The 14,185-nt window shown below is 47.6% G+C and overlaps 1 protein-coding gene across 1 annotated transcript in view; it reads right to left on the bottom strand.

Annotated features, from left to right (window-relative positions):
- Positions 1 to 14,185, bottom strand: part of RPA1 (replication protein A1) — a 258,365-nt gene that overhangs the window by 173,801 nt on the left and 70,379 nt on the right. The window contains exon 5 of the mRNA XM_085649076.1: positions 12,450 to 12,538. Coding sequence (XP_085505202.1) covers positions 12,450 to 12,538 — 89 coding nt within the window. The remainder of the gene's footprint in view (positions 1 to 12,449; positions 12,539 to 14,185) is intronic.

The raw sequence follows: 14,185 nt of genomic DNA, 5'->3' as shown, positions 1-14,185 counted from the left end.
AATCTGCTGCATTTTCTAATAGTGAAACATTGGAAAGCACACCAGATTTTGAAACAATGTATTGTCATCAGCATTATGGTCATCAGTTTATACATAGATCTGCTAATCTTAGAAATGTGTTCACATTCCATCAGTGGGAACATTGTCCAACACCGCCAAAAGGCTGTTCAAAAACTTTTGCACAAAAGTTTCCATATTTTTCAGGTTTTTAATAGGTCTGACCCAGCCTTATATTATTATAAGTTTGCACCAACATCAGCACAGAAAAATATGTTAACACCAAACAGATTTACTTTGCATCCTTTATTGCCCAGTTGTCTGAACAAGGTTACGACTTATGGAAAGACACCATAGACTTTAAATCGGTCTGGGGTGCTAGAGTATGGCAAGTTCAGGGAAAGGAAGCGTTGTTTAGGGCATGCCTCATCCCTCAGCAGATCATTTTTTTGAACGAGACATTGCAACAAATGTCTTGCCTTGGACTAGCCAAAACAAAAGGACTTGAACACACCTCGGATGCCAACTGCATCACACACCCAGGGTAATACAACATCACAAAAAGAGATTACAGTTGATGACATCATACAATACAATAGATTAGACCCCGATAGGAAGAAATGGTTGATCTGGCCCACAGACCCCAATAGTTGTCAGGCAAGATTCATGGGTAAAACCGAAGGGTTCGCTCTTCATAGGCCAGATCCACGCTATGTACAGAGAGAACATCCAGGGGTAGTGACATCATACAGTGTTGGGAAGTTGTGCCTTGACTAACTCAAAACCTCAACACTCAGAGGTGAAATAACACTTATCCTTACTGTCACAGGACGTGGATCATAGGGATTTTTTACTAGGTCCCAGGAAGCCATATCAGAAACGTTTCATATATGCTGGCCTTTATGCTGCCTACAATGAAATATGGAAAATATCCCAACAAGAGGCTGCAGAGACACTACGGGGGATAGACAGTATAAACCTAGAAGAATCTCTAGCAGTATTAGACAATGGGTTAACTTTACAGTGGCAGAATCACCGTCCACAGAGTGGCTAATCCATGGCCGCATAACTCTACCGGTCACTACTATTCAGTTTCAATATTGCCTTGAACAAACGCAGGCAGGCAGATATGAAAAAATGGGTAAGGAATACATTAAGGAATCTTGGGAATTACCATACAGATTTCGATGCAGGAGTTAAGATTGAGAAGTGTTTCTAAACGGTACAAACTGACAACGCTTTAAGTGGATCGCTCATATGTCAGGATATTATGCTGCACGGGGCTTGTAATGGTTCTGTTACAAACTTGTCCTGTCATCTGAGGGTTGCCCCAGCTGCCGTGATTACTCCAGCATTCGGGCTGCTTTCAAATGGGAGTTACTTGATGCTGAACAGTAAAGGCTGCTGCGGAATGCTCCTGGGCATCGCATATCTGGTAACCGTGAACTCCAGGGTTACTTGTTGTATGTAAGTATTGTTTCCACAGGCACATACAGTCAGGGAGGCGCCGTTATGACCTTCACTGAATGTTTCTTTAATACGGTTTGAAACTAAGCAGAATGAAAGCCATCCTTTTACAGAAGTCTGTGCCCTTAACCTCCGCTAGAGAGACTTTTGATCTCCAGATCACAGGGTCTTCAGCAGAGATACAGGCGCTTATCCATACAAACTGCCCTTTCCATTTCGTAGAAATGGTAAACCGCATCTTTAACACGTCTGATACGACCGGTATTGTCCACCTATTGAAGTCTGGGCTTCTAGGCACCTTTCAGACGGTACTTTGAGTAATACCAAACTTCATACGCTCCGTATTCGGAAGCATCCACTAATCCAATTTCTACTAGCAGGTATTCTGATTGTCTTCTATCCCCTACGCAGTGGACGTCCCAGTCACCAAGGAGATGGAAAAAGGGCTCCTGGAGCGGAAATACCGTGACCGCATGGTACATCATCTAGGCACGCCTCGCCTGAGAGAACTAAGTGCAGCTTGGTTCCTGTCATTTCGACCAGTCTGGATGGACTGCATCTTACCGGTCCTCCAATGCCTGTTTTACGGAGAAGAATGAATGTTAGACCTTTGTTTGACACTCCCATCTTGTGCACAACCAGACATGAATACTCTACTGGACCCGATAACGGCCCATGTTATGCAATGTCCTCAGCGTATTCCAATGTTGATGGCGGCATTCCTTGAGCCACCGCAGGTAGTAACTGAACCTGTTGGTATGGACACTGACTCCTCCACTGACACCCAGGTTTTGGACGGCGCACAGGCTGCCCTAGCACCAGTTGCAGACAGCGTGGATCATCATCTGTGCTCAATTGACGTACTCTGCGAGGTGCTACAGGGGCCGTCTACTGCGGAAGCAAGCTACGAGAATGTTGCGTCTACCAGCCAGGACAAACAATTGACTCATTTGGCTAGTCTTGTGCTGGAAGAAAATCGCCCTTTTTAAACAAGTTCAAATTTGGAACTCAAAAACAAAATTAACATTCCTTTCATTTATTGGGCATATATGGCTTTCAAATGCTTTAGTGGTTCGGAATATAGCTAGACCCTTTTTTAGAGCTATGGCTTGCAAAAATATTTTAATCATTTTCAAGACTTTTAGACATTTTTAGAAGTTTTTTAAACATCTTAGCAATAGAAATGTTTTTAACACTTTGTGCGTACCAAAGTCTAGTGTGAATGGTAGTACAATAATAGGTTACATATGTCGTCCAGTTGGAAGAGGAGTGGGTGTTCTATTCCATATAGGTACCCTATATAGGAGCAGGTAACACTGCAATCTTTCACCTATATCCTTCCATACATAACGGTTCATAGGGACTGACCTTTTACCTAGATACAACACTGCATTCAGAAAGCTGGTTTTTCCCTAGTTCGAAACTCATACATTATGCATGAGGCTTCTTAGAAGCACAGCAGGACGAACATCTCCTGTATAATATCTCTGGTTAAAGTTCAGGCCCAATGTCATCCTTTAGGCCGACACAGTAACAAAGCAAGGTAGGAACCCTGGGAAGACCTGTGGGTATATATACATCATGTCTTGCTTAGAAAGACAGAGGAGACCGTGACTTCCCGGCTGACACACTGACCAGAGATGCTGAGGTTCCTGCATGCAGATACTCCAGCTCGCAGTGGTCTAACATCCCTCGCGGTGTGTCCAACTCGAGCCCAGAACAGGGTCCCATATTCTCTCATTCTCAGGTAAGGGGGTTAACTAGACCTTAGAGGGACTCTTGGCATAACACCTACACAGATGCTGGGTACATTTAGGTACATCTAGTTAGGAAAGCATTGTAGGAGTACGCATTTATTATCATGTGTTTTATGCATGTGTATATATTCATGATTACTACAAAATGGTAGACCTGTACCATCCCTTTACTTTCGTAGTACTGCTAATCATATCTCTCCTACTATCTAATGGTTGTTACAGCACATCTATTTTACACTAGAATAACAACTGTTCAATAAATTCTTATTGAAACGGTCAGACTGTTTATTCTGTGTATCTCTGAGACAAACTAAGTGAGCACGAGAACATAAGCGAAAGGTAGTATATTGTTTCCACGATCCTGGGTGATCAGCATTGTCACGTTCTGAGGTTGCCAGAAACTATTCTCTCCCCGATAAGAGGAGATTCTAGTGGCACTGTGAGCTAGCTAAAACAAACAGGCTAACATATCCGGTGGGGTGCTCGGAACCAGTCTGCCACCAAACCCACAGTTTATGGTATCCGAACGCACAGATCCTGTATAGTGTATATAGGAACTACACGACACCAGATCGCCAGTAAAGGGAGGGTGCCACTAACGGTATACTCCCAAAGGCAGCAACTTTGATACCTACACACTTTTCTGGGGAAATATTGAAGGTACTCCAACAATCACTTTAGGCACAACACGAGAATTGTCTCTTCTGATCTCAATCAATCAATCAATCAAGGCATTTATACAGCGCACTACTCACCCGGAGGGTCTCAAGGCGCTTGGGGGGGGTGGGGTGCCGCTACTAGGTCTTGAGCTTCTTCCTGAAGGAGAGGTGGTCTTGGGTCAGACGAAGGTCGGTCGGGAGGGTGTTCCAGGTCTTGGCGGCCAGGTAGGAGAAGGACCTTCCTCTAGTTGTTGCTCTTCGGATGCGGGGGACGGCGGCGAGGGCGTGGTTGGTCGATCGGAGGTGGCATTTGGGAGCGTAGAAGTTGAGGCGGTTGTTGAGGTAACTCGGGCCTTGGTCGTGTAGGGCTTTGTGTGCGTGGGTGAGGAGACGGAAGGTGATTCTCTTGTTGACGGGGAGCCAGTGCAGGTCTCTCAGATGTCCGGAGATGTGGCTGCGTCGGGGGGTGTCGAGGATGAGTCTGGCTGAGGCGTTCTGGATCCGCTGGAGTCTCTTCTGGAGCTTGGCGGTGGTTCCAGCGTAGAGGGCGTTGCCGTAGTCCAGTCGGCTGGTGACGAGTGCCTGGGTGACCGTCTTCCTGGTCTCGGTGGGGATCCACCGGAAGATCTTCCGTAGCATGCGCAGGATGTTGAAACAGGACGCGGAGACGGCGTTGACTTGTCTGGTCATGGAGAGGGAGGAGTCCAGGATGAAGCCCAGGTTGCGTGCGTGGTCTGTCTGTTTCGGTGCGGTGCGCAGGGCGGGGGGCCACCAGGAGTCGTCCCAGGCGGAGGGCGAGGAGCCCAGGATGAGGACTTCCGTCTTGTCTGTGTTCAGTTTCAGGCGGCTGGTCGTCATCCACTCGGCTACGTCTTTCATCCCTTCGTGGAGGTTGGTTCTGGCGGCGGCGGGGTCGTTGGTCAGGGAGAGGATCAGCTGGGTGTCGTCGGCGTAGGAGATGATGTTGAGGTTGTGTTGGCGTGCGATGGCCGCAAGGGGGCTCATGTAGACGTTGAAGAGGGTGGGGCTGAGCGAGGAGCCCTGGGGGACGCCGCAGATGACTTCCGTGGCTGCAGATCTGAACGGTGGTAGGCGGACTCTCTGTGTCCTTCCAGCGAGGAAGGAGATGATCCACTCCAGTGCCTTCTCCTGGATTCCGATGTTGCTGAGGCGCTGCACTAGGGTGTGGTGGCAAACAGTGTCGAACGCTGCGGAGAGGTCTAGGAGGATGAGGGCCGCTGTTTCACCGTTGTCCAGCAGGGCTCGGATGTCATCGGTGGCAGCGATGAGGGCGGTCTCGGTGCTGTATTTGGCTCGGAAGCCGGACTGTGAGGGGTCGAGGGATCCATTCGTCTCGAGGAAGGCGGCCAGCTGCTTGTTGACGGTCTTCTCGATGACTTTGGCTGGAAACGGGAGGAGCGAGATGGGGCGGTAATTCTTGAGTTCGGTGGGGTCCGCTGTTGGTTTCTTTAGTAGAGCGCTGAGTTCGGCGTGCTTCCAGCTCTCAGGGAAGGTGGCGGTGTCGAAGGAGGTGTTGATGATGTCCCGCAGGTGGGGTGCGATGACAGCGTCGGCCTTGTTGAAGACGTGGTGGGGGCAGGGGTCGGTCGGAGATCCGGAGTGGATAGAGTTCATCGTGCAGATGGCGTCTTCTGTGTTGATCTGGGTCCAGGCGCTGAGGGTGGTGGTGGGGGGCGTTGGTGCAGTCGTGGGGAGCGTTGTTTGTGGGCTGAAGCTGTTGTGTATGTCAGCGATCTTGTTGTGGAAGTAGGAGGCGAGGGAGTTGCAGAGGTCTTGTGACGGGGTGATGTCGTTGTTTCCGGCGTTGGGGTTGGAGAGCTCTTTCACGATGTTGAAGAGTTCCTTGCAGTTGTGCGCGTTGTTGTCCAGCCGGTCCTTGAATGCTGTTTTCTTGGTGGCGTGGATCAGTTGATGGTGCTTCCGGGTGGCGAGCTTGAGGGTGGTCATGTTGTCTGGTGTTGGCTCCCTTCTCCAGGCTTTCTCGAGGGCTCGGCAGTTCTTCTTGGAGCTCTTGAGTTAGTCGGTGAACCATGGGGCCTTCTTGCTGCCGGGTCTGCTAGGCGGGGTCTTCAATGGGGCGAGGTAGTCTGCGCAGTCGCTGATCCACTTCGTGAGGTTGTCGGCGGCCTGGCTGGGGTTCGCTGAGCTGGCGGGAGGGTGCTGGCTCAGGGAAGCGGCGAGCTGGTCTGCTGTGATCTTGTTCCAGTTTCTTCGGGCAGCCTGTTGCTGGTGGTGGTGGTGGATCGTGGATCTTCTGAAGGTGAAGTGGACGCAGCTGTGGTCCGTCCAGTGGAGTCCGGTGGCGTGGCTGAAGCCGATGTCCTTGCTGGAAGAGAAGACAGTGTCGAGTGTGTGTCCGGCGAGGTGGGTGGGGGTGGTCACCAGCTGCTTGAGTCCGAGGTTGGCGAGGTTGTCGTGCAGGGTGGTGGTGTTGCGGTCGTTGTTGTTCTCCAGGTGGAAGTTGAAGTCCCCCAGGAGGATGTAGTCAGTGGAGGGGAGGGCGTGCGGGCTGATTAAGTCGGCGATGTCTTCGCTGAATTGTGTGCGTGGACCCGGGGGTCGGTAGATGAGGGTGCCTCTGAGGGTGGTCTTGGGGTCCGTGTGGGTCTGGAAGTGCAGGTGTTCGGCGGTTGTCAGGGTGTCGTCGGTGTTGGTTGTGATGCGGATGGTGTCCCTGTAGATGATGGTGATCCCTCCTCCCGTCTGGTTGTCGCGGTCTCTTCGGGTGATCTTGTAGCCCTCTGGGATGGCGATGTCGGGCGCTGAGGAGTCGTTCATCCAGGTTTCCGTGAGGAAGGCGACGTCAGGAGCTGTGGTGTCGAGGAGGTTCCAGAGCTCGATGGCGTGTCTGTGGACGGAGCGGGTGTTGAGTAGGATGCACTTGAGGTGGTTGCTGCTGGTGTTCGGCTTGGCGGGTGCTGGTGCGGGTGCTGGTGCGGGGCTGGTCCGGATGCAAGTGAACTTGCAGGCGTGGCAGCTGAAGAGTCCGTGGGTTCGTCTCGGGGTGGCTCGGTAGCATCCCGGGATTCGGCCGGTGTTGAGTGCGTTGAGGGTGGCGGCGTCGTACGTCCGGCGGGTGGGCTGGGGTCTGCGGGGGCCAGGGGTCCTGGCACTGGCCGCGGGCCAGGTGCGGACGGGCTTACCTTTGGCGCACCTTCGGCGCTCAATCGGCGCTCCCGCTGCGCGCGTCCGCTGCGCGCGTCCGCTGCGCGGTCGCTCCGGGGGCGTCATAAGTAAGGAGCCGGGAGGGAGGGTCAGCTGGGTGGTGGGAGCGGGGCGGCGAATGGGAGGACACGTGGGCGTGGCCGCCGGGGGCAGCGGCGGGAAAACGGATCAGCTGGGCAGCGGCGAGCGGGGCTGAATGCAGGCAGGCAGGAGGCGGCGGAGTCAGCAGGGCAGCGAGCAGGCAGAGGTGGCAGGAGGGAGAGGAGCGACGGAGCTCAGAAGCTGAGCGATCTTTTGAAGCCTTTGGCAAAAACTGTGATAGCAGAGCTATGTCCCTTCTTTCAAATCGCTTACTCATTTCTATATTGCTCCTAAATCTCAGTAACCCCATCGCCCACACCAGCTGTTCCAGGAAGCAACACCACCTCAAATCAATACCAACTCAAGGGCAGGAAATTTAAGAAATTGGTCATTGTTTAAATGAGATTTGTATCCCACTTTCGTGACACTCAACTGGTAAACCAGTTTGTCTCAACCGTACAAAGTATTGGTTTTTTTTATAGCAGATCCTTTAGCAAGGCCAAAAGCATCCCACTGCTAAAATGTAGTGAAACCAGCAACCTTTAGAGGAACATCCCTTGACGAACCTGCTCTACATTCATAATATTGTTGATGTATCTGTAGATCACAACTAGATTACCTAAAAAAACAAAACCCTGCAACAGACAATTCATCATCCGAATTCATCCCAGTACAAGTACATTAATCTCCATCCTCCTTCACCTCGGCACAGTGCATGTGGTTGGATGGTGATGGTCTACCTCGATCAAGTATGCCAATATGTTGTATCATGTCTTGGGAGAGCCTCCATAATTTGAGGCTCCAGAAGCGATAGTATGACTATGTATCTCTCCTGGTTGTCGGTTTCTTTAATCTTCCTTCTAATTTAAGGAATTTCTGCCTCTTTATACCACCTATGAAGCTGCGTTGTATGAAGCGTATGATATGCCGCAGTGTTACTGGTATCAGATGTGGATTATTGTGTGTGTGATAGGGCATTCTGCATTATGATTTAGATGTTCATCAATATTGTTTGGTGTGAGAAAGAATGGTGTGTTGAAGTGAGAAAGTCTGTGTTAAAGTCTGTATGATGTGGTGTTGAAGTATGTGTAGTGTTTTATTCTATGCAGTGGTGTATACAAATGCATTGATGACTGATTTGGGGTGGTATGTAGTTTAGTGGGGAAGTCTGATTACTAAGGTTATAGTTAAGTGAATGGTAATGGGGTTCTCTGATGCAGATGGACAATGCCATTTTGTAATAGTTATTCACAGCTTTATTGGAATTTCTAAACAAAATTCCAAGAATGCATCTGAAAATTTAAGCCATTGTAAATTTCCATGAACACTCCACTTTGCAATATTAGTTCCAGGAGATGTTCTGCTAGCTGGAAAGCTTGCATGGTAACATAATACCAATATATGCATTTGAACAATTAGCTTTGTTCCACAGAGGAAAACGTTTTTTCCTGCAATAAAACCCCTACAGCCCCCTGAAGTATGAAGACGTTCCCGGATCCTTCCTACCATGAAAGGCATTTACGCCTGCATCTGGAAAAATAGATTTATATTGTCATTACTCTTTTGATGTGTACATAACCTAGCCTAAAAATCACAAAAGGAGGTTTTATGCTAATTTGTGGCCATGGGGACTTAGGAAAGACTAATACACATGTAAAATGCTACAGCAGAGGGCAGATGAAGAGACAAATAACCACCAATGCGGATTTTTTTTTTTAAATGCAAGTGAGGGTAGAGGGCATAAAGTTATATCCTCACTAAGCACAAAAAAGAAGACTTGTTTTTTGGCCACTTCACTAGCTTACAAGTCATCTGGTTGTAAGATACTAGTCTACATGACAATCACTGAAGTTAAGGTATCTATTGTCAAAGTTGTTGGCACAGAAACTCAGAAATATGCCTCAAATGCTCTCCATGCTACGGTTTCCTCACAAACTCAACCTAGACTTCATCAATTTTAAGATAGATAATTTCATGGGATTGAAAAGAGCATGAGATGTATTTTGAACTGATGGCATCACATTGTTGGGTTTGGATGTAGTCCAGATGAATCAAGTCTTACATTTGAGTAGAGTGTGTGTGATCTTTGTCGATTTCTATTGTTTAGACAGGAGGAGTCCTGGACAATCCAACCTCTAAATTTAGAACTGCATACCAAATGGTAATTGCATGATGAGACTAAGATAAAAACAACACCTCCAAGACACCAATTGCGGCATCTCCCTCGATGTAGGAAATTGTCCTTAATTTGTCCTTCATAGCCAGTACCGTCTTACATGTCCTCTGGCTTGCTGTCCTCTTTAGAGCATCTGTGCTTGGAACCTAATGTAATTAGGCCAAGACTGCTCAATGGGACTTTAAAAAAAAAAAAAAAGAAAAAAAAAGGAGATGGTCCAGAAATGAAGGCAATTACACGTTTACGACTGCTTCCGGGACACATGTGGAGTCATCTCCATGGCTTAACTTTAACACTGAAAAGAAAACCAATTCACAGATTCTGCTATTTACGGGCTGCAAAGCAATCCTGAAGCCATTGCAGCACCACAATTATTGAGCTGGTGCCCAGAAGGTCACCCTACCTTGGGGTCAGTTTATTATGTAAATTAGGAGATGCTTAAGGATTCATGGTGAACTTTAGGGCCTAAAGTATAAATAATTTCTCTAGCTACTCAAAATTGACTACACACAGGAATATGGCATTAACTTTACTCAGAAGATTTTAGGCTGTTATGATAGTTATGAATGTAAGCATTTATTCTTCTAAATGCAAACACCGAAGACGAGCAATTCTACAATGGAGAACAACAACAAAAACAAAACACAAACAGCACAATTGCCAGTCGGGGAACAAGTGATCTTTTTAAACAAAGCCCACAAAAACAGATTGTTTTCCTCGCATCCTGATCCTTAAGCTGAGAACCAACAATTTCAATGCAGCAATGCCCCCGAGAGTTTTAACAGCACATGGAAAGAAATAGTGATAGGAGCTGATAATATACGCAATTCAGGAAACTGCAGAGCAGTTAATTTCCACCCAGCGCATGTTGTTCAAGGTGATGCATCCCATCCTTTTTAGGGCTCGCCTGGTGTTAGCAGCACACATGCGCTGCTCCAGCCATGCAAGGGCTTCTTGTAATCGATACAGTTTTGGGAGTGGAGTGTAGGCTCCGCCCCTGTTTCCATTAGCTAGCGTCATCGTGCATGCTAAACCCTGGCTTCCCATTGTTTGTGAGGCTTTTTAGTCCCTCCTGGTTACTGCCCAGTTTTAGCCCGGCCCACCTGGACTGGATGCTTTACTAACGGTGTTAGACTATCTCCTTTAATTAGTCGGGATGCACTTTTTTGTTCTCTTTCGGCTTTGGCAAAGGCAGCCGCGTGTTTATTTTTGCATCGCGCTTTCACTTAGTGAAAGCGCGATGCAAATATAAACAAGGGGCTGCCTTTGCGCAATGCAGAGAGCTTGTTTAATAATGTGTTCCGGTGCCCGGCGTGCTCTTCTACTGGCACCACGTCACTGGTCTCTTGCCTGGGCAGAGGCAGCCGTCCCTATAGCGCCTCTTCCTGCCCGTACGTCAGCTAGGCCAGGGATTTAACCAAATAAATTAAAAGGCAGCCTGCTAGCTCTCCGCACACTGCCACCATTCCCTGGAGGGAGAGAGGCAGTCTTGTCAACAGACTCAAGCTGCCTCCGCTCGCCGACCCGCCGCTATTACAACACCCAGCTCTCCTCTGTATACTCGGGTGTGTACAACACCCAGCTCCTCTCTTAAAACTCTGGTGCTTCTGTCACGGGTGACGCCGTCGGGTTTTCCATCCAGCGCAGAGGTAGCAGTAGGGGTTGCGCCTTGCCGCGGAGCGCAGAGGATAAAAAGTTGCAGTCTCACTTCACCTCATCCCTGCGGTTAAAGACGTCCCATTAATCCCCTCTTGAGCTCTGCAGGGGGCAGCTCAGGCACAAGGTACATCTTCTCGAAGTGTTAGCGGGATTGGATCCTGGGCCCGCTATTGTGTCAAGGATCCCATAGCTCGACCTAATTCCGTCGTACAAAGGCAGCGATAAGGAGATCAGCTCGGACATGGCGAGATTACAGGCTCTGGAGACTGCGCTATCACCAGCAGAAGTTCCCCGTGGGCCAGAAAAGTGAGGCTCATGGAATGGGAAGAGAGTGCTGCACCAACGAGACGAGAGCAGTGTGCGTGCCTGTGTGTGCTGAAGAACACAGAGTAGATTGTGCCGCCTAGCTAAACGGTTTTGAGACAGTGACCGGCACGGCACTGAGGCAGGAAAGCAGAGTCAGTATGTATCGGAGCTGGAGACCGCGTGAAGTAGCCTCAAGGGAGAGAGAGCGGAGGACCCTTCTAACACTAACTTGACAGCAAATAGAGGTGCCTGCTACATGTTAATGTGAAGAAGGGGGCACCTTCAGAGCAGGCTTAAGCTACGTACACCAGGTATGGGCATAGGAAGTAGGGGGCTGCGGCACCTCAAAAATAAGGTTTGGGGTTCAGAAAATGCTGGAACAATAAAAAGCATTTGCAATGCAATTGGTCTCGCACTTATGCGGCTAAGCTATTGACATTGTAAATAACAATACCTTTAATTTATGTTTTGGTTTTTAAAACCTAAATAAAAGGCATTGTCATTTACGCCAATAGCTCAAACTCTCACAAGGGCGAGACCTATTGCATTGCAAATGCTTGTTCTGTTCTACTAGCCCATTCAGCGTAGTGCAAAACTGGGTCACTGTTTCGCGGGACTGCACCAGTGAGAAAGCCTGCATTGCAACTATGAATTCCCTGTAACCCACTGATCCAAAAATGTAAAGTAATTCAACGGACACATTACAGTTTCAAGAAACAAAGGTCAAATTGCAGTGTGAGCACAGTTTTATGTACTTTGAGTGATCTATGCAGAGGATATTTTAGCAAACACTGCTTTAAACATGCCAAGCTTCCATAACGAGTTAAAAAGGCATGAGGCGGCTCTGCAAGTTCCTGAAAATGTTTCTCAATCAAATATCTATGACCAAAAAGGGCCCAACTGAGGCATAGGTAGATTTCAGGCTGAAAAGAGGACATACATGCCATTTCATCACCCAGACAGATATGGAAATATATACTAGGCACAAAGAATGAAAAAAAAGTCAGTGACTTCCCTGCCCAACACAAAAAAAATATGCATACTCCGAAGTCTCAATTTTTTGACACTGCTCCTGGGAAGAGCACAGATCTCTCGCATCACCACACTATCTCAGATTAATTGAGCCTGTTCCATTAGCTTGGTTTGTAAAACTGCACATACCTTCATTATATGGTAGAGGGTTTCCAATCTTCCCGCCAACCAAGTCTGCCGATTTTAGGACCTCCAGTTCCACCACAACCACCACTCGCCTGCAAAACAAAGACATTAACATATTAGAGCCAAGTAACGCCTCTCTTCCACTACAAGGGAAAGAACTGCACGCTGCCAAGCCAATCTGGATCCTTTTGTTGTTGCAATACTTTGGCTACATCTGCTAAATATTAGCCAGCAATGGACTTCGCACGTTAACCCATTTATGTGCTCATTATCATAATTACACAACATAATAGGGGGTTTTCTAAATGCCTTTATGACGCATATCCACATATATCATGGTCACAAACCACAAGTGCCAATGTAGGTCTCCCAGAAATGTGTGCATAATGTCTGCACAGATTTGGGGAGGGTCCCGGGGCTGTGCACACAGCTCCACATGAAGAGGTTAAGTCTTCTTATGGACATCTGTGATGACATATTGATGAAAAATGACCGAGGGACAATTGTGACAGCAAGAGCAATTCACACAAAAATATATTTTTTTTAAATCACTCTAAAATAAAATAAAATCAACCATACATAAAACTGGAGGTGGGCTTGGATATAAGATAAGTAACCCAGAAATCAACGTACTAGACAAGCCTGGAACTGCTACTGTTGAGAATTCTGCATACATGTGTTGGCACATTATACACAAAATTACATTCCTCAGTTGTGGGGATTTGAGAAATATTCCCAGGAACAACACACAGGGGAACATAAAAATATTTAGAGTTAAAAGCTTCCAGTATTATACATAGGCTATTTTCGGATGCACACTGATGAACTGGAGTAATGAACATTCATAGAATGACATTTCTGACATGCAAGCACAACATAATCTCTATCAGGAATAGTTCATGCTGTCTGCCAAGGAAATAGGATTGTGAAAGTGTAGCAGTGAATGTGCGACACACTCAAACGCAGTCCGAATATACTTCCCAGGTGCTTGCAGTCAAGGTTATCTGACTCCCTCTGCTACATCACATAAGACGTGGAACAAAGCGGCAAGCACAGTAGTTTTTGCTGTTGGTGCTCCATTGCTCTACTTGGACACTTATCTTGGCATGATGCTGTACACAAAAAACACTTTCCAGACGTTTTAAGACTGTCCTAGTTGTAAGCCTACAATCATTGCGATACTCTATTGTATTTCATTTATTCAGCATCACATTTAGAAATGGGCACAGATCCTCTGCATATTGAAGGCCATGGGTGGCACCCAAGAATGTATTTCTCCGTGGTATCAGGAAAAACAGGTGGCCAAGAGGATGGAAAGTGAGGCAAAACAATCGAAAGAGAAAATACAATTATCTGTGTGCTTTAGAGCCCATGGGATAGGTGATATGTCTCTATTGGAAAAGCCGCCGTAACAGCATGCTAATTTTCAGTTAAAGTGGGCATTGCAACACTATGTAATCCGAGCATTACTATATATTTTTTTAAACCTTACAGACCAGTTGCTTTGCTTTTTTGAGGTGAAAATCAGCTCTCAAACACATGTGCCATTATGATTCAGCTTATAGCACGCAGCTAGCCTGCTATGGATCCCAAGACAGAATTAGAAAGGGGAAGGTCTGTCCTCGCCTCTTGCTTAGGAGACTTGATTTGCACTGAAACCTAACTTTGTAGAAGGACAGCAGTGCACGTCAAACGAAGGCTAACCTTTACTTTATTCAGTCCCTCTGCCATGGGTGCCC

This window comes from Triturus cristatus, chromosome 3_2 (genome assembly GCF_964204655.1).
Source record: "Triturus cristatus chromosome 3_2, aTriCri1.1, whole genome shotgun sequence".
NCBI classification, from domain to species: Eukaryota; Metazoa; Chordata; class Amphibia; order Caudata; family Salamandridae; genus Triturus; species Triturus cristatus.
This window is presented reverse-complemented; position numbering and strand designations above follow the sequence as displayed.